At 47.0% G+C, this 20,145-nt stretch overlaps 1 protein-coding gene across 2 annotated transcripts in view; it reads left to right on the top strand.

Annotated features, from left to right (window-relative positions):
- Positions 1-18,296, top strand: part of EIF4H (eukaryotic translation initiation factor 4H) — a 21,859-nt gene extending 3,563 nt beyond the window's left edge. Inside the window, exons 2-7 of one of the 2 annotated variants that reach the window (XM_029949593.1) lie at positions 9,914-10,101; positions 11,669-11,733; positions 11,816-11,903; positions 12,226-12,285; positions 15,933-16,070; positions 16,328-18,296. In XM_029949593.1, coding sequence (XP_029805453.1) covers positions 9,914-10,101; positions 11,669-11,733; positions 11,816-11,903; positions 12,226-12,285; positions 15,933-16,070; positions 16,328-16,467 — 679 coding nt within the window. In that variant the 3' untranslated portion in view covers positions 16,468-18,296. The remainder of the gene's footprint in view (positions 1-9,913; positions 10,102-11,668; positions 11,734-11,815; positions 11,904-12,225; positions 12,286-15,932; positions 16,071-16,327) is intronic. The other variant, XM_029949594.1, reaches the window with a different exon arrangement.
- Positions 18,297-20,145: the final 1,849 nt, after the last annotated feature.

The raw sequence follows: 20,145 nt of genomic DNA, 5'->3' as shown, positions 1-20,145 counted from the left end.
CCCCCCCCCCCCGAAATCAAGAGTCAGATGTCCAACTGACTCAGCCACCCAGGCACTCCTCTAAGCATATTTTAAGACTAATACGGGGAAAGAAAGCGGGGTATAAACAGTGGTATGTATTTGCACTATCTTAAAATCCTGTTTGCCTACCAAATGCCAGGTGGCCTGGGGTTATGTCCTCCTCTCCACTCCCCAGCCTCTCAGTGCTTGATTCCAAAACCTTGTCTTCTATGAAAATTGTCACCACGGACACATGGTTGTATGAACAGCCTCTAAGACACAGTGTGAGGAAAAGCCCTAGCTTTGGAATCACCAGACCGGTGGAGCTTGAGGGTCAGCTGAGCCTTGAGCCATGTATTAGCTGTGTGATCTGGAACAAGGTCCTTTACCTCTCTGAGCCTCAGTTTATCCCCCATGTGAGATAAAAACTCCTTTATAGGGCTATTGGAAATATTAGGTGAGATGTCCAAGCATGAAGCACAATGTCTGGGACACTTAATCATTCGTAGCTCTTGATTTACAATTTTTTAGTTCTTAAAATATTTCCCTTGCATTAGTAAGAATAAGAAAAGGAGTTCTTACTTTCCTGGCTGTGTTTCTAAAGCCAAGGAAGAGAAATCTATTCATTTTATAGGCATGAAACATTTTGAGTACAGTGCTAATTTATTCTTGTAAATTATTGGTTTGTTACAAAATTTATGCTTGGAATATTTAATGCAAGTGCTTCTGAGATTTCTAAAGACTTTCTTGGTATATTGTTTAAATGTTTATTTCTATCTAAAGTTAACCTTTAGTGTTTTGGGAGGATGTCTGGCTGATTCAGTTAGTCCTTCCAGAAAGTTGAAACATGGAGAACGGTGTTGGGGGGAGTATCCTCTTCCCCTGTCTTCAGTTTCCAGCTTCTCCTAGAAATAGAGGGTTGGACATGCCTGCCTCAGCCTTTCATTTGTACATCTGGTTAGACCTGCATAGGAAATAAGCGTGATTCCTTGATTTTGATAGCACTTAACAGCTGTAATACCTACGTTATCTTTTTTAATTGAATGTCGTTGGTTCTTTGAAGTTTCCCCATGTTGTGATTTTGTTTTGTTTTGTTTTGTTTTAATTTTTTTTTAAATGTTTTATTTATTTTTGATACAGAGAGAGACAGAGCATGAGAGGGGGAGGGGCAGAGAGAGAAGGAGACACAGAACCAGAAGGAGGCTCCAGGCTCTGAGCTAGCTGTCAGCATAGAGCCTGACGCGGGGCTCGAACCCACGAACGTGAGATCTGACCTGAGCCGAAGCCGGAGACTTAACCGACTGAGCCACCCAGGCGCCCCTGTGATTTTGTTTTAAACTAGGCTATGGGTGGTGCCAGGGTAGCTCAGTCCATTGAGGGTCTGACTGTGGATTTCAGCTCAGGTCAAGGTCTCGTGGTTAGTGAGAGTTTGAGCCCCACATCAGGCTCTGCAGAGGGTGAGGGGCCTGCTTGGGATTCTGTCTCTCTTTGCCCCGGGCACAAGTTCTCTCTCTACATATAAATTAAATAAACTAAAAAAAATAAAAGTTCTTGATGGGGGCCTCTGGATACGCTCTAGTGTGTTGATGCTACATTGAAAACATGGCACCTCCAGTTCAGTGTCCTGTTCCAGTACAGGGCAGATGGAGACTCATCTGTCCTGCACGCTGTTCTCCTGTAATGAATCAGTTGCATTTTGGGGGCCCTTTGAATGTTTGGTTTAATAGACTGTAATTGGTTTCTCATACCTGCCTCTGTATTCACTCTTGAGATAGGAAGCTTTGGTTGACATACATGAAGAAAATCCTTCCTTGCACTGGTAAAAGTAGTATTTTAATAGCCTTTTCAGATAATTGGGGGTATTTTTTTTTCTGGCCCTATACCAAAACTGGACAAGTAGTAGTTTCCGCAAAAGTTAGTTGCAACGTGAAATCCAAAACTTTACCTAGTAAACTTTTCTTACTATTATATTAAAATCCAATTGATCATTTTATATTTCAAATGGATTTTTTTTAACCAGTGTGTAATCTTGTAAAATGAGGCAGTGGTTATCTGGAAAAGGTCAGTTCATTGAGTTGTGCGGATCTTTCAAATGTTAGTACGTTTTATTATGTATGCAGTATCAAATCATGTTTATTTTTTTTTCCATAATATTTTATTGTCAAATTGTTTTCCATACAACACCCAGTGCTCTTCCCCTCAAGTGCCCTCCACCATTCAAATCATGTTTATTAATATCACAGTTGATTTTATCAGAAAAACTTCAGGTATCGTGAGACTTTTAAGATTATGTTGATGGATACAAGTTTTCTAAAACTTTTTGCTTGAAAGCCCACATTTTATCATTCGTTTTCTTTGAAGGACAGGCTTGCCTCATTTTCAAGAAAACGTCTGCCTGATACCTAAGTCTGAGTAGCCATAGCTCCATACTTCGGGTAAAAGTGGTGTCCCAGGACAGGCGCAGCCAGTTCGCTTGTGCCCCACTGGCGAGCGAGCTTCTCCTGGAGAAAACCGACACGTTTCTGGAAGCGGGGAAAGTGCTCTGCCCCCATTTCAAAACATAGGATATTGAAAAGTGGGTCAAGATTTAGTAAAATTAATCACTTTTACTGCTTTGTCAGGGACATTGTGATTTGAAGCCACCCGGCTTCATACTCTCTGCAAATACTGCACGACGAGGCTGAGTAGTAGTGCCGTTTGGTGCCCCTGCCTTGATTCATGCTGAAGTCCACTGCAAGATCAGTGCAGGTCTCAGAACCTAGCAGCCAGGCGCTGGGGGGTGTTAAATGAAGATAATTTCTGTTAATGTAGGTCAGTGTAGTTTAGATTAGACCAGAATTTACCAGTTGCTAATTTGATGGAACGTTTAAAAATGAACATTTTCAGGGGTGCCTCTGTGGCTTAGTCGTTTGAGGCTTCCAGCTCTTGATTTCGGCTCAGCACGGTCTCAGGGCAGGATTCTCTCTGCCCACATTTCTTCCATCCCCACCCCTGGGCTCTGTCTCGATCTCAAAATAAATAAACTTAACAATGAATCAGAACGTTTTCACATATAAACAGAAGTGGAAACTAGTATATCGAACCCATGTAGCCATTCCCTGGTTTCATTTCTTTCAGGGTGTGTGTGTGTGTGTGTGTGTGTTAAAATGTATCCATAAAACTGACCACTTGGACCATTTCTAAGTGGCACTAATGTTCAGTGATCATCAGAAACTTCCCATTAAGCAACTCTTCATTTCCATTCATTTAACTTTATAATCCTTTTTGCTGTTCCCTGTTTTCATCAGTCCTTCCCCATTGTGAGGAGGGGATAGAATTCTATTTTTTATTTTTTTTAAAGCAAGCGTGATGCGATTGGGGGAGAGGGGCACAGAGGGAGGGGGCCGAGACTGTCTTAATCAGGCTTGATCCATGACCTCATGGGATCATGACTTGAGCCAAAATCAAGAGTCAGGCATTGAACCTACTGCACCATCCAGGTGTTTTAAAGCCAGTCACAGCCTTCCTGTCATTCTGTCTTAAAATACTTCTAGTACTTGTGTACATGTTTCTAACTAGTTAGGGGTTTCTTTTTAACTAGGTTTTCTGTTACCCAGTTCATGTTCAGTTTTGTGCAGTTGTCTCAAAGATTACTTCATGCAATTGGCCTATTTCAGTCCACAAAAGATTTGATTACCGAAAATCTACAGTACAAAGAAGAGTCCAATATAATCTGCCTCGTGTATCTGTTGTTACCCAGTCTTTAAAGTGACAGCTTTTATTTCATCTGTACCTCCCTTCATTTTCATCACAAGCTCCTGGATTATTTCATTTACTTAAAAATTTTTTTTTAATTTGCGGGGGCGGGGGGAGGGAGAGGCAGAATCTGAAGCAGGCCCCAGTCTCTGAGCTGAGAGCCCAACTCAGGGCTCAAACTCAAAGAGGGGTACAAAGTCAAATCTCAAATAATAAGCCTTTAACTTAGGGAAGAAGAACTCCTGGGGCACCTGGATAGCAGTAGGAGCGTCTTACTTTTTTTCTCTTTTTTTTTTTTGAGAGAGAGAGAAAGGGAGAGTGTGAGTAGGGCAGGGAGAGAGAGAATCCCAAGCAGGCTGTGTGCTGTCAGCATGGAGCCAGATGTGGAGCTCACACCCATGATCTGTAAGATCATGACCTGAGCAGAAATCAAGTCAGACGCTCAGCCAGCTGAGCCCCCCCAGCCCCCTGAGCATCCTAATCTTGATTTCAGCTCAGGTCATGATCCCAGGATTGTGGGTCACTGACCGTGAAGAGCCTGCTTGGGATTCTCCCCTCTGCACGCTCTCCTCTCTAAAATAATATAAAAAAAAAAAAAAAAAAAGAAAAAAGAACTCTTGGCCTATAAAGTTGAAAACTAATTCATAGAAATAATTTACATCATAGCTTCAAGACAGATGTTTTTTTGTGGCAGTATTCTCTGAGGACCCATAAACAGCTTGAGATTTAAGGCTTTATTTCCTCTGAAAAATCTGGAACTTTGGATTGAATTATGTTTTGCACCGTATGAAGCTACTATATTAACAATCCATTTATTTGCTTACATTAATGTGTGGGAGTCCAAAACTTTAGTACATTGGGATAAATGCCTTTTTCCTGGTAAGAAAAATGTTCAGAATGACTGTAACCCAGAAGTCCCCTTGTTCTGTAACAAGGCTTTCAGGCTGCCTGTTTTGTCCTGTCAGTAGATGATGACGTCAATGTAGGGGTCCTAAGTATTTTTAAAGATAGAATAGAGACTAGTGTATGTTATACTGTGAGTTTGTACTGTTGAGAAGCTTTCTGCCATTCGTGTAGTTAGTGGGCAGGCAGGTCTGTATGTGTGCACATTTTTATTTGTGATGTAAAGATGTGTTTCTTGCTGTTGGTCACAACCAAAAAATTTTTTGAAAAACACTAAAGTACCTAATTGGAGATGTCCTCTAAATACATGTAACCCTCTCATATTTTGATCACCGCCCTCCCCAATAAGAATACCCAGGGGTCCCCATGTGGCTCAGTCAGTTAATCGACTCTTGATTTCGGTTCAGGTCATGATCTCACAGTTGGTAAGTCTGTGCCCTGACTGAGTCAGCCTCTGCACTGGCAGCACAGAGCCTGCCTGGGATTCCCTTTCTCTGCCCCTTCCCCAGTCACGTTCTCTTCCCCTGCCCCCCCAAATAAATAAGTAAATAGTTTCTTTCTTTATTTTTTTATTGTTTGTTTTTTTGTTGAAGTTTGTTTTTTTTTTTTAAGAGGGAGACGCAGAATCTCAAGCAGCCTCCAGGCTCTGAGCTGTTAGCAAAGAGCCCAACATGGGGCTCGAACTCATGAACCATGAGATCATGACCTGAGCTGAAGTCGGACACTTAACTGAGCCACCCAGGCGCTCCAATAAATTTTTTTAAAAACCAAATATATGTTAGTGGAAGAAGTGACTTGTGATCCTGGAGTAGTTGCTAGGCCTGTGTCTCTCATTCCTTCCACCCCTGCTGAGTACCAGAGACCTCACTAGTTCTAAGACGGCATTCCAGCCTTAGAACTACTTTGCATTTCCCCTGCAAGGGTTTTTTAATCCTGCAGGTGGGATTGATTTATGTAGACACCATTCACAGCAGAAAAGAGCTCCTTGAGATAGGGTTTGGAAGAGTTCACCATCAATCCTACCCTGCCCCCAGGCTGCTCAGAAACCTGCAGAGGCTGTCTTGCCCATCCTGCAGTAATGCGAGTTATCAGGATGAAGGGGTTTAATTGTGAATGTTGATTTTAGGCCTTGGAGAAGGCATACATCTAGCAGAGGGAGATCTCCTTGGAAATAAAATGCTTTTAATTCAAGTTGCCCGGGACCAGTTTTTAAAAACCTAAGTTACAACTAAAATGTAATGGAGCACTGGATGGGCTCCTGGAACAGAAAAAGGATTTGAAGTTAAAAAAAAAAAAAAAAAAACTAAGGAAATCTGAATAAAATAGGTAAAACTATGTGAAATTAGGGCTTGGCTTTTGAGAGTTGAGTCTTGTTTGGTTATTTTCCAGAAACCAGATGGGTTGCACATCCTAACCACTACTCTTTGTTTTAAGCATGATCAGTGGACTTTGTTGCTTACTTGCTTTTTACTCTTACAAAGGCGGTCTCTGTGATTTTTATACAGGATCCAGCATGATGTCACGCATCAGACAATATTATATACGCTAGTGTGTGTTTCTGGGGGGCACGCAAGAGACCTGGAAGAGTTGTTGACCAGCCCTAAGGATACTGTGTCCTTACCCATAAGAGGAGAACATCTAGTGTTGCAAATATCCAAGAATCGTTAGTAGTCTGTACTTGGGTGTCTTGGCTTGGGTCTTGAGTTTTCAAGAGTGGCAGCAACAGTGCTTAAATTTTGTGTAGCCTCTGATGACACCTAGAAGTCTTGATAAAATCCTTCCCAAGAAAATGTCTTCGTGTGCACCCCTCCTTTTTCCTTATCCTTTATACTTGGCAAGGAAGCCTGGAGCACTTGTCTCTTGGCATCTACTTATAGATCTGATGTCCACCTAATACGCTTCTGTCTTAATTGTGTTTTTTATCGAGAACCCTCCCTCCAGGCTCCTTGCCTCCCACAGGCCTGCTTATTCCCAGTAAACCCACCTTGTTAGGTCAGTGTTTCCCTAAAGTGTGCTGCAGGACGCAAGGGTCCCAGTTCCTGTCGCTCTGGGGACATTGCTCCCTGTGACTGTCTCCCAGATGGTCTGCAGTCTTCCTTTGAGCTGTGATATCTCCTTTCCAGATGCCTGGACCCCCTCAGTTGAATTCTCAGCTCCTTGAGGGCGGGGACTGAGTGTTAGGTTTGTGTCCTCTGGACTGTTTTCTGTACTTCATGGAAATGATATGAGTGAAGAAAAGGGGGTTGTCTGTGAAGGATTTTGTTCATACTTCAAGTTGAAATTTGGATTTCCTAAGAGTAGAGGTTGTCATTTATTACTTTAAAACTTGAATATGGGGCTCCTGGGTGGCTCAGTCAGTTAGGCTTCCGACTTCAGCTCTGGTCATGATCTCACGGTTTGTGAGTTCAAGCCCCACATCGGGCTCTGCACTGGCAGTGTGGACCCTGCTTGTGATTGTTTCTCTATCTCTCCCCTGCTCTCGCTCTGCCTCAAAAGAAATAAACTTTATTTTTTTTTTAATTTTTTATTATGTCTTTATTTTTTTTATTTTGTGAGAGAGAGGCAGAGAGCAAGCGAGGGAGGGGCAGAGAGAGAGGGAGACCCAGAATCTGAAGCAGGCTCTGTCAGCACAGAGCCGGTCGCAGGGCTTGACCCCACAGACAGTGAGATCTTGACCTGAGCCGAAGTCGGATGCTTAACCGACTGAGCCACCCAGGTGTTCCCTAAATAAACTTTAAAACTTGCATATGTTATCTTAAAAAGTAGGCGACTCTCCCTACGGGTGGTCAGAAGTGGTAGTGAACTGGAAGGATTGCTGCTGAGCAGAGGCGGCCTGATGCGGCCTGGGGCCGGCCTGCTGCCCCGCCGCTTTGCTGGGTGGTTCTGTATCCAAAGCAGTGTGTCCGCGGCTTCTGCGCAGCAGTGCCTGCGCAGCAGTGCCGCCTGGGGCGTGCTTAGTCTCCCGGATGCTTTGGAACGAGTATTAAACTTCTACAAAGTATTCAGGATTTATGAGGTGTTTTATGGTCAGTTTTTATCAGTTTATGGTCAGTGTTGTTTTTAATCTGTTTTAGAAAGTGCTTTTGTGTAACACAGCTTTAGATAATAGTCCCTTGTAAACTTGTTAGTGTCAAAGGTACCACAGGAGTTTTAGCTCAGAACTTCCTGACATTTGGGTTTTGTTTTGTTTTGGTGGGTTGTTGACTGGATGTATCTTTTATTACATGCATGTGCACATGTGCACTGTCTGGGGTTTGGTCCCCACCCTGGTCTCAAGCTGCTGGCACCCTGGAGACTTCTACTTTTCTAATTTGTAGCTGTTGGAGACAGTAAATTAGAGTCTACCTGAATGGTCGGTGTCCCGCTGTCCTGTAAAACATGCTAAAGTCCCACAGAACTGTATCATTCAGGGTGCCTGCGGTGATTCTCGAGGAAATCTGGAACAGGAGGCCACTGGCAGTCTTGTGAGGCTCGGCTGAAGTAAGCAGGTTAATGGGCTAGGTTGGTTGTTTCCACGTGTCTGGCTCAAAACAGGATTCTTCCGTCTTCCCAACGCCGGAAACCACTTCTTACCCTGCTGCATTCTTCTTAGTGCCCCTGTCATCTGACTGGCACTAGCACCCTCTACCCGCTGTCTGTCCCCCCACCCCCCCACAGTCCTTGTCCAGGCTCACCTGGCTGCCTGAACTCAGAGCCCTGGCCCCGCCTTCTGGGCCCCGCAGCCAGCGTCCCGCGGAAGTTCCTTGGAAATATTCCATGTGCCCTTTTGAGCAAGCTCTTCTTCCTCCATTGTCCCTTATCATCCCACACACACCTGCTGAGTTCATCAGCTCTCCATTCTCACCTTCACCTTGAATTTCTAGAATATTGTAGCTTTTCACCTTCTCTGTATGCATGTACCTGTACACACAGACATGCATGCAGCATGTTTTACACATGCTGCTCACCTGCTCACTTGCTTGAGGGCAGGAGCCTGTTTCCATCAAATGTCAGGAATAAATGAATTTAAAGTTATTTGTAATCCATCCTGTGTTTTTTTGATAGTTTTCCAGAAGTTTGCTTCTACTGTATCTTACATGGTATTCAATATCAAAGAATATGTTACTGAAAGTATTTGAGGGCTTAGGGTTATTGAGATGAGAACAGTGGTGTTCAGGGGCGCCCGGGCGGTTCAGTCTTAATTAAGTGTCCGACTTCGGCTCAGGTCATGATCTCGCAGTTCATGGGTTTGAGCCCCACTTCGGGCTCTTTGCTGACAGCTAGCTCAGAGCCTGCAACCTGCTTCAGATTCTGTGTCTCCCTCTCTGCCCTCCCCTGCTCACGCTCGCTCTCTCTCAAAAATAAATTAAAACATTAAGAAAATAAAAAAATAAATAAGTAAACCTAAAAAAACAACAGTGGTGTTGCAAAGGATATTGAAGTGCAAAAATAATACCGTTTACTCAACTTTGCAGGGTGGGGATGCTGAGAGCAGGTGAGATGCAGTTCAGTTGAAAACAAAATGTAGAATTTTCTATTGGGAAGTAGCAAAATTCTGGGTTACTAAACTTAAAAATTCTAGCGATCTAAGAATTATAGCATGATTTTGTTCTACTAAGAAAATATAAAGAATGATACTTCTCAGGAAAGATGGCAAATTTCTTTCACGTTATCTCTAGCAATCTGTGGTTCAAAAACCACGCTACTTTCCGTGACGTGTATTGATGCTTCCCCTTCGAAAAGGATGGCTTTGAGCAGGTCTTTGTTAGGAGACTCCTTTAAGATGAATTTTAAGGGGCACCTGGATGGCTCGGTTGGTTGAGTGTTTGACTTCGGCTCAAGTGGTGATCTCACGGTTCCTGAGTTCACGCCCCGCGTTCAGCTCCTGCTGTCAATGCAGAGCCTGCTACAGCTTTAGAAATCCTTCCTGTAAACACACTGTGAAGTCTGGACAGTCCATCTCTGCATGTGTGTTACCAGGTGTGAGGGAGAGTGTTTGCTAAGGTTTTAGGATTATGAGCGTCTTGCAGATACTGAGTCTGAGTAAGTCGGAAATGATCAGTCGTGCAAGGAGGGATATGTTCTATTCAGATTTTCCAGGGAAATGTTTGTTTACATAGAGTCTGTCACCAGACAATAGGTACCCTTTCCATAAGTGATATGTTGGGATATTGTTGATAATTTCAAGGTGCAGGTGTACAATCAGGTGGAGTGGCTCACGTGGGTGAGCGGAAGACATTATCCTTGTCCCTGCCCTGGGGCAAGGAAACTTGAATCCTGTCTGTTTCCCTTCCAGGTCCCGTGGCAGTGCTGGTGGCCATGGTTCCCGTAGCCAGAAGGAGCTGCCCACAGAGCCCCCCTACACAGCATATGTGGGAAACCTACCTTTTAACACAGTTCAGGGTGACATAGATGCTATCTTTAAGGATCTCAGCATAAGGAGTGTACGGCTAGTCAGAGACAAAGACACAGACAAATTTAAAGGTGAGTGTGGGGGAATTCTTATTGTATATTCTTATAGAGGGAGGACCTAAACCAAATGTTGGGGAAGCAGAGGGCTTTAATTGTGAAAATGTTTTACATATTTGCCTTTCCAAGTAGCTGAAATAAACATAAGGCTCTTAGTTCTACTTGGTTGGGGGGGTGCTTTACACATGATCGTATTTGTCAAAATATGCACTAGATGAGCAGGTAAATCTGCTGTTCGCCTGCCTAGCAGTCCCGTCTGGCAGTGAGGCAGGTCCCCGGGAGAGAAATGAGGAGATAGAACAGGGAACTTTGCAGGTGCATTTCACCTTGGCTGACTTGTGGCTTTTTTCTTTGTTGTTTTCCTGTAATCGAAGTATTTGTATAGAATTCAAAAGAGGACCTAATAAATATTGTCATTGTACCTTTGTGACTTGGGAGCATGTGTCTGGGAGACAGGGTTGACTCAGAATTCAGGTAAAGTTTCTGTCTATAGATTAGTCTCTCCGAGGCGCAGAAGCAGGAAGAGTCCTGGGAGCATCATCCTCTAGCTTTCCCGAGTCCCTGAAGGGAAATGTGCTCGCTGTTCAGGGCATGGGGTGAGGAAAGCGGGCGTTCTGTGTATAGTCTCCATCCCGGAGAGCATCCAGGGCAAGTGCAGGGAGAGCTGTGCAAGAGCGGAGGTTTCGCTCATCTGAGCGCTTCTGTGTGTAGGTGGCACTTGTATCACTTTGAAAGTGTTCCTTGAAGTGCTCCAACAATGAAAATAAATATACCTGGTCAGCTTGGGAAGTCAGGCCCCCCCAGTGTGCCTCCTAGAGGCGCTAGGAATTCAGGCTTGGGGGGGTGAGGCGGTAGCAGCAAGTTTTAGTTTGTGTGCTAGAGGGTCATCCTCTGAGCAGCACTGAGGTGTGAGATGGGTGACGGGGCTCTTGTGGCCTCTCTGAACGTGGGAGGTGGTTCCCACACGTACTCTAGGCCAGTCTGACTCCATCTGGGGGGCCAGCATGGGGACTCCCCAGCCAAGCCGTACATTCTTTCTGTAAGTAGTTGGTGGGCAGATGGTGAACGGGAAGAGCTTGGACCCAAGCCTTCAGAGCACTGTGGTCTCCTGGGCTTTGAAGGGGAGGTGTAGTCCTCACATGGGATGGGACCACTGGGGGACGGTGGCAGGGTGTGGTGTGAGCAAAGCGGGGCAGGGCGAGTGCTGAAGGCTCCAGGCTGCAAGGAAGGGGACGGAAAGAGTGTTGGATGGAGGTAGAGGGAGAAGCTAAAGTCATTCAGAAGTCGGCTCTTCAGTGGCCCAGGAACTGGTCTAATATCCCAGTTAGAACTTCTAAAAAGAAAGCTTTATAAAAACAACTGCCATTTCAATGCCTGGTTGGCACTTTCTGGTAGAATATAATTGAGAGGGAGGACTCCCAGTCTAGTATTTTCTGTTTCCCGGAAAGTACAAGCTCTCTTTTAGGCTCTATTAGTCTACTGTCATTTAGATGCAACAAAAGTGGGGAAATGGGACAGACGGGGATCCCACCTTGTCTTTACCCAGAATTCCCTAGGAAATTGGGGCTTGTTTCTCTTACAGGTTTCTGCTATGTAGAATTTGATGAGGTGGATTCCCTTAAGGAGGCCTTGACGTACGATGGTGCGGTAAGTGTCGGCAGTTTTTCTGCGTCATGTTACAGTTGAGATGTTCTTCTTGCCTGTACTTACACTGCTCTCCCCTCACCAGCTGTTGGGCGATCGATCACTTCGTGTGGACATTGCAGAGGGCAGAAAACAAGACAAAGGTGGCTTTGGATTCAGGAAAGATGACAGAGGTGATTGGTTCTTCTAAGACCGAACATACCACTTCCCTACGCCCTCTGGTTACAACTGTTAGAACTGTCTTGCCGGTCTGATAGGCTTTGGTGAGCTTTTAAAAGCGTGCAGAAATCTAAGAATGGATGGTGCTTCCACAAGCCTGGGTTTGTTGTTGGGTTTTAGGGTTTTTTTTCCTCCCTATTGGCAACAGAAACTCTTACAGTCTTTCTGAACTTCTCATCACATGAGTTGTCCGTCTTCCCCATGAATTTTTCCATGTGTGTGCAGCAGGGTAATGGTACGTACGACCTCACCTGTATCTCTTTTGTGTGTCCTCAGGAATGGGTGGCTCTCGAGAATCTAGAGGTGGATGGGCTTCCCGGGATGACTTCAATTCCGGTATCAGTATTTAAAGTATCACCACTTAACCCTTTTCAGTGGCCTTGCTGCTGTCCTACACTTATTGTGAGTTGCCCGCCTGGCTGTGGACTGCTCCTTTAGCTCAGTCTGCAAGTGACACTTTACTGAAAGGTGCCCGGGCAGGCAGTGTGCCTGCTAGAACCTGAGTGTTTGGGGTAGGACCTGAGAGGTTCCGCACCCTGGGCGAGGTAGACCGGCCCCCACCTCATCTCGTGAGGGGGTCTCGTCCTGTGTTCCCATCCAGCCTCAGTGTCGGAAATCCCCTCGGGGGCTCTAGCGCATAAGGTATAAATAGAAAGCGTGGAGGTTTTGGAAGCTTACTTCCAAAGAAAGCCTCGTGACCGGAACTGTGGTTCTTGGTGGCTCCCTCTTCCATGGTTAAAGTCGTAGCCACCAGTTCTTTTTCTGGAAGGGCTCGGAACTCCTCTCCCTTCTCAATGGACACGATAGACTCTGCTGCTTCTCTTACGAGGAACAGAGTAAAAGTGACCCTTCTTACTAAGGCAGACCACCAGGCGCCTCCTGGTCTCCCCTCAAGAGGTCGGTTTGCGTGTCGGGCCTCTGCTTTGAAGGGTTGATCTCCTAAACACTTCTTCATCTCTGTACTTTTTTAAAATACAAACAAGTTGCATATGTGATTTAAAAAATCAGTTGTAACAGAAAGGTAAAAGATGAGAAACTAGTCCGTTTTCTATAAACTCTGCACTCTTCACTGTATGAGAGGATGACATCAGGGCCTCCTACCCTGTCACCCACCCCTGTCAAACACATAGTATTTGGTAAGTATGGGGAGGACCGGCACGAGCTGTTGAAGACCAAAAATTTAGAAGGTCATTTCCAGTACTGTGACTAAACGGATGACTGCTAGTATCTGTTGAATAACTTAATCCTAAAAATCCTGTAGCCAGTCAGAAATGAGCTTATTCATAAAAGTACAGTACGATCCAGTAAACCTGTAATTTTATGTATAAGCTAGTCTCTGATTGAAACGTGCAGCAGCGTCTTCTCAGAGTCAGTCCGAGTGCAGCCGGCAGCGGCCTGATGAGCGCTGGCCCGGGGCCGTGGGCGCAGCCCGCAGTGCAGAGGCCCTGGCATGGTGGCGCTTGCCTCAGGAGCTGCTGCCTTCGCTCAGGCTTTTCTCTCTGAAGCAAGAACACAGCCAGAGAGACTACCTCGCCGCCCGCCAAGTGCAGCGCCAACTGCAGTGTCTGGTGGTGTCTCAGCGCAGCGGTGCCCGCGTGGGGTAGTGATGCGTATACACGTTATTTGCGAAAATAGATCCTTTTCCTCTTCAAAATGGTGCAATTTTTTAAATGACATACACTCGTTGTAAAAAAAAAAAAAAGAGAAAGAAAAAATTCAAGCAATACCAAAATACAGGAAGAAAGCAAAAGCAAAGTCCCACCCCCAGAAATAGCCAAATAGGTTGAAATAGACTTTGTTAAGAAAACAAACTTGGAAGATTCTTACTGTGTGCCTCCTAAAAATCTGTCCTCAAACTTCATGAAAAGATACTTGGTCCCGTCAGACCTGCTTCTCCCTTAGGTCTTCCCCTGCTCCTGTCATGAGATTTTTTTTTTTTTTTTTTTTTAGTGGGGCTCGAACCCACGAACGTGCGATCATGACCTGAGCCGAAGCCGGACGCTTAACCGACTGAGCCACCCAGGCGCCCCTGTCATGAGATTTTGAAATGAGTGGCCCCCTGCTGTGAGGGTGCGCTGGCTTTCTCCCCTTCTACCATACTTTGTCTGGGGCCCCTGGACTAAGTAGCAGTTGTTTGTCTGTCTTGTCGCCTCGGCTGTGAGCTGACTTATGCCGCACACAGTGAGCAAACTTCCTCTCCTCAGGGAGCCGCTTGTGTCCTCCCGGGGAAGGGCGTGCCTCACAGGTTCCTGGCGGAAGTGTCAGTCAAATGTTTGAATCCCAGTTAAGCCTGTTTAACAAACGGAAAGTTCTGGTGTAAAATAGTCTGTGAAGAGCCATTTACCTGACTATGTACATCCCAATGTGTTTTCCCCAAATCAGTGCTCCTATTGGTCTGAATCCTTTTTGAGATTGGTGTCATTACTTGTTTGGTTAAAATTTATATTGTCCAACTCAGTTTCTGAGCTGGGTTTCAGATAACTTGATCTCTTTCCAAATTCCTTGGCCACCCTTAAAGAACAGAAAAAACCACCCTTGCAAACAGAGTTGATTCTTCATGTTCAGGGAAATTAAGTTTAAAATCACAGAACACCAGAGTATCAGATCCCAAACCATTATTCCTACGGGGAAATGACAAGGTCAGGTTCCTGTGAGCCTCTGGTCTGTTCGAGGACAGATTTTTAGGAGGCACACAGTAAGAACCTTCCAAGTTTGTAATTTTTGTTAGCTGATCAGGACATACCTTGTTGAATGTATTTTTGTTAAAAGACCCCGTGTTTCCCACATAGCGTGGGTCTCACGGAGCCCCGGGCCCGCAGCACCAGAACTCTGCTCCAGGTGTGTTCTCTCCGCCTTCCTGCACTTAGGACAGCTCCACCACTCGAGCACAGTGTGCCGGGGGCCGCTTTAAACCGTGAAACCGCCAAGGAAAAGCCCAAAAGTAAAAACCTAGCACTGAATAGATTGAAAGGGCACTGGTTTATGGCCCGAGTGAAACAAGAAGGCAGAGGTTGCTTTGTTGGACCTCAGCTGGGAGGCCCGTGTGTCCGGCGACTCGAATTCCACTGCTCTGTGCGTGTGGCGAGGTGACAGACTGGCAGTACAAAGCCTGCGAATAATGGGGATAGACCATATATAGATCCAAGATCTTATGTTCCTCCAGAGCTTTGCGCTGTGACGCTGTCCTCCCAGTAAGAAGTCATCTTTGGGGATCGAGAGGGGGCAGACTGGTTTGTTTAATTACAGTATTATTTCTTAAATTTTTACCGGAAACTCACTCCCTTCAGTAGGCGATTCTGTTAAAAGGCTAATTAGCTTAAACTCCCTCCAAATGAAAGTCCATCCAAGAGATACAAAACTGAAGAAAACTTAGGGTTCTCAAAGCCTGTGGAGAAAACCTGCTTTTCTCCATACAGATGAGAGTTGACAGTTGTCATGAGGCGGTTCACTGTGCTGGCTGTTGCAGCAGGTTCCCTCAGGGCCTGGGAGGAAGCCCCTCCCCCCCTCCTCCCCCTCCCCGCAGGAGGGAGTGCAGGACACACAAGTGCGGCACGCCACCCAGAGGGGACGTCGTGGTTTTATTTGGTCTTCATGTCTGGGCTTTCCTTGGGTGTTGCGTTCTAAATTGTAACTTCTACATTTCAGCTTTATCTTTTTTTATAATCAGATTTATATTAGAAGACAGAACAAAATGGGCTTTGAGGATTTTTGTTTGTAAACCTTATTATAGTCTTATGGAGGGGGTCTGCCACTTTTCCTGCAAGCTGAGGTTTAAACAGCTCACTTTTTATTTTTCTTTCCTAAGAAATGTTACAAGCCTGTTAACGTTGAACTTCACATTTGGACTCCATGCACTCTATTTTGCAAAAACTTCTGATGTTGGCCAGACTACAGAATTTGAAATCGAACAGTCCACACCCGCTGCACAGTCAGCTCCAAGCCAGTGGCTTGAGAAGTAATCCGGTGTCCTCTTCCTTCTCCAGGCTTCAGGGACGACTTCTTAGGAGGCAGAGGAGGGAGTCGCCCAGGTGACCGGCGAACAGGCCCCCCAATGGGGAGTCGATTCAGAGATGGCCCTCCCCTTCGAGGGTCCAATATGGACTTCAGAGAACCAACAGAAGGTACGGTGATGCTTTGTGGGTGAAGGGGGTCTTGCGCTGGTGTGCTGGCCATTCCCCCCACAAGCCTTCTCAGGCCGAGGACGGTGGTTTCTGTGGCCCGCCCCTTAGTCTTCAGTGACAGGGTGGCCTTTGTTAGTGTTGGGGATGGGTTAGATCTTTAGGGCTGATGGTTAGAAAACGGGCTGGCGTGTAGGGGCTGGCCTCAGTTGGATCCCGGGGCCCTTTGCTCATAAAGCACGTCGGTTTCTCTCCCGCAGAGGAAAGAGCACAGAGGCCGCGGCTCCAGCTGAAGCCACGAACAGTCGCCACGCCGCTCAATCAAGTAGCCAATCCCAACTCGGCCATCTTCGGGGGGGCCCGGCCCAGGGAGGAGGTTGTGCACAAGGAGCAGGAGTGAGCCCGCTGCTGGGGAGGGAATGGGGTGTGGGGGAGTCCCAGCAAGACCACAGCCTGGCTCGCCCCCTGGACCAGCAGTCCTGCGGTCACCATTCCTGCGCCTGACCTTTGTCCTCCTTTCTTACAACGGAAACACAGAGCTTGTGAGTGCATGTCAGCAGTTAACAAGTGGTTTTTAGTACATTCTTGGCTTTGCTGAACCTATCTAGTGCCTGTTTTGTGCTTTTTTTCTTTCTTTCTTTCTTTCTTTCTTTCTCTGCCAGTCCTTCCCCATTTTCCTTCTGTCCTTTTTTCTTCTTGCTCCTTGTTTCCTTCTGGTCCGTGAGTTTCTCTCTAGGGACGGAGGCAGCCCCCGTGGGAGTTCTTAGGATGGAGGTGCTGCTCTATTTTTCTCCTCCTGCTTTTCACTTTTTACTTTGGACACACTGGCCAGACCCATTTGTTTCTTTGCTTTTTCTCAGTGCTTCTCTTCTAGCCTGCATGTTGAGTTCTGTATTGCTGTGGCTTCCAAGGGAAGGAACAAAAAGACAAAAAGGAAAGTCACAAATTGGATAGCATCTTGTTTTTATTCAGCTGTGATCAACAGACAGAATTTGGGGCACCTTGTTTTCAAAACAAGGATAAAATATCTGTTGACCCTTGCAAATTCCTCCCTGTCCGTATTTATAAGCAGCCCTGTCTCTGTCTCTCCTTCCCCGAATGGATCATTCGAGCAGAAGAGGCTCTCCTTTCAAAGGTGGAATCTACGAGAAGGGGGTGGTAGCGGGAGGAGCTGGGCGGCCGGGCCGAGCGCACCGCGTCGCAAGCTAGGACTGTGGGCCAGCACCGCGTGCAAGCTCGGCCCGTCTCCTTCTGCCTGGCAGGGTGCTCCGGGGGCACCGACGGGCAGTGGTGGCAGAACTGCACCTGGACTGTGCTCCCCCTGTGGACGCGGCCTCTCCTCAGACCCCCCTGTCATGTGTGTGTGTCCCCGTGTGTCCCCGTCTCTCCTTGGCGCAAGTAACAGTGATATACTGCGCTTTCCACCCGCCCTGACTTTTATGATGGAAATGGGCCTAAAATCTGGCACTTTACTGTTTCACTTGATGAATTGAGGATTTTACTCTACAGAGCTGTCGAGAGCCTTCAGAGAGCTGGCGGGTGGCTGGCTGCAAGTCCCCAGGGCCTCTTTGGGGCACAGTTGCCACACTGTGGTTGGCGTGTACCTAGGGCCAGGGGGCTGGGCCGTTGCTTCTGAGCTTGAACGTGTGTGTGAGTGAGTGAGCAAGTGAACGAACACCCTGGGTCCCTCAGCAGCAAGACCCAGACTCTCCCATGGGGAGCAGTTCGGGCCCCACCAGCAGCTAGAAGCAGCTAGAGCCTGGGGAAGAGGCCAGCGGTGGGACGGAGGCCGCAGGGTCGCCTGGCCGGCGCAGCAGCGTGCTAGGAGGGCCTTGTCGCTAGCTGGCGTCCTTGGCGTCTCTCCCTGTGTCTCAGTCCCGGGGTCTCAGCAACTGCAGAACTCTCTCCTTTCCTTCCTTCACCTGCCGCCTCTGCTTCTGAAATAAGAACCATTTGTGTAACACCAATACTTAACTTAAGAAAGACATGCATTATGTGGTTGTAATCAAACCTGATGCTTTCAGATGACCTACTTACATCTTCAATGTGGAAAAGATTAAGAACAAAACAAATTCATCTACACTTCTGGGCAATCCCAGTTGACTTTTAAATGTAAGAATGGAATCCCAGACACTTAACCCCTTCAGCTCTATGACAGAAAGTAACCCTGTGGATACGGTATTTTGTGAATGATCTTTTAAATAAAAGAAAACCTTACGTAATATTTAACGCTCGCCTTTATTTTTGACTTCTTTCTAGCTGCTCTCACGTGAAGTTCGCACCCTTGTTGAATTGGGGAAGCGGCATCTGAATGAGTAGAACAGACTGCAGCCATGGGAGGGGACGGCTCGCTCTGGAAAGTACAGGATTAGTGGAAGTGATTTAGAAGCTAGTGACATTAGAAATAGGACTCCCAAGTTTTCCTGCCCCCCCCTTTTTTATTGTCTCATTTCCTAAAAATGGCAGTTTTCTGAACAGAGGCCTTGCACGCAGTGTGGCCGCAGGTTTTGATTGGGTAAAGGGACTTTCTTCCTGAAAATGGAAGAAATCAGGTGTTTGCACAACGTGTGCATGGTTTTAATAGCTGCTGATCTTGGGGGCACCTGGGCGGTTCCGTCGGTTAAAGGTCTGACTTCAGTCAGGTCATGGTCTTGTGGTTTGTGAGTTCGAGCCCCATATCAGGCTCTCTGCTGTCCGCGTGGAGCCCACTTGGGATCCTGTGTGTCCCTCTCTCTGCCCTTTCCCCACTCTTGCATGTGCACATGATTGCTCGCTCTCAAGAAGAAACGTTGAAAAAAACAACTTATTTTTAGCAGAAGTTCAAGATGCTCTTTGTGGCAAGCGGACCTGGGTTCTGGGGAGGCACTCCATGTGGTTTTGTGACCTGGCGGATGGGGCACAGAGCTGGGCCCTGTGGCGATGTCTGGCCAACAAGGAGGGTGGAGGAGGGCTGGGCGCATGCAGAATTGGCTTGCTGTGAGGGGAGCAGCGTATTATGGGGAGGGGGGCCTGTCCTGGCTCCTGGACGCATGGCTCTTACCTGGACTGCTCCCCGCCGGGACTGGAGGGGAGGGACCACCCCTTACTGGTGTTTTCTGTAGGGGGGAGGCTCCCTACAACTGAAAACTCGGCCCCTTGTGGGGTTGGACTGGTGGCCAGGCTTGAAATCCCACCCGATAAGGATTCTTATGTTGTTTATATTTTTTAGAGAGAAGGATGCAAATGAGCAAGGGGCAGAGAAGGAGAGAGAGAAGCGAGGCTTTCGAAACTTGGGGCTTGAGTTCACCAGGCAGATCGTGACCTGAACTGAGATCAGATGCTTAACTGACCGAGCCACCCAAGCACCCTCGATGAAGCTTCTTTCCAAAGGTCCCTTGGGTCCCATCTTCAAAGGGTGCGTGGAGCGTTGAGACACTTGGAGGCGTTCTCTGGGTCTCCAGACGGTTCCCAGGACCTGTATCCCTCCCCCCATCTCCCCACACTGCCGTGACTCTGCAGTGGGCGCTTCTCTTAACAGGCACCTGTCCCTTGGCCTGTGGGGCTCGTGTAATACCGACTGTGACAGAAAGTGCTTTCATGCCTGCCTCCCATCCATAAGGGGCTGAATGACGAGAGGAGGGCACATCTTTCCCCAAATAAGCACCTCAGTAAAGAGGCTCATAAAAGTTTGCACCAACTGTGAATGTTCTGAAGATGGGTTTAGTTCAGACAGACGGTCGAGGCTGGTTTCTCTCCCTGCATTTCCTGCCCGCTATTCTGGAACTGCCTTCAGAGCAACAAAATTGAAAGAAGTGCCAAGCCAGGCCCTTTTAATAAGGGGCTTAGGTTTCTAATAATGTTCTCCCCTCAGTGTCCATCTTGTCAGGGGGCCAGATCGTCTCTCCGGGTCTCAGGAGGGAAGTCCGCACGACTGGCTTCCAGAGCCCGGGCTGCCCCTCCTGACTCAGGTCTCGTTTCTCCCGGGAGCTCCTAGCAGGAGGCCGAAAGGAAGAGGCCAGGAGGTGTGCGTTTGGGTAGAGGAGGGAGATGCTGGCCTTGTTGCCCGGCATCCACGGTCGGCTCGGGATTTTGAAGGAAG

The sequence above is a fragment of the Suricata suricatta genome, chromosome 8 (assembly GCF_006229205.1).
Source record: "Suricata suricatta isolate VVHF042 chromosome 8, meerkat_22Aug2017_6uvM2_HiC, whole genome shotgun sequence".
Lineage (NCBI taxonomy): Eukaryota > Metazoa > Chordata > Mammalia > Carnivora > Herpestidae > Suricata > Suricata suricatta.
The sequence above is the reverse complement of the archived record's forward strand: the minus strand, read 5'-3'. Positions and strand labels throughout refer to the sequence as shown.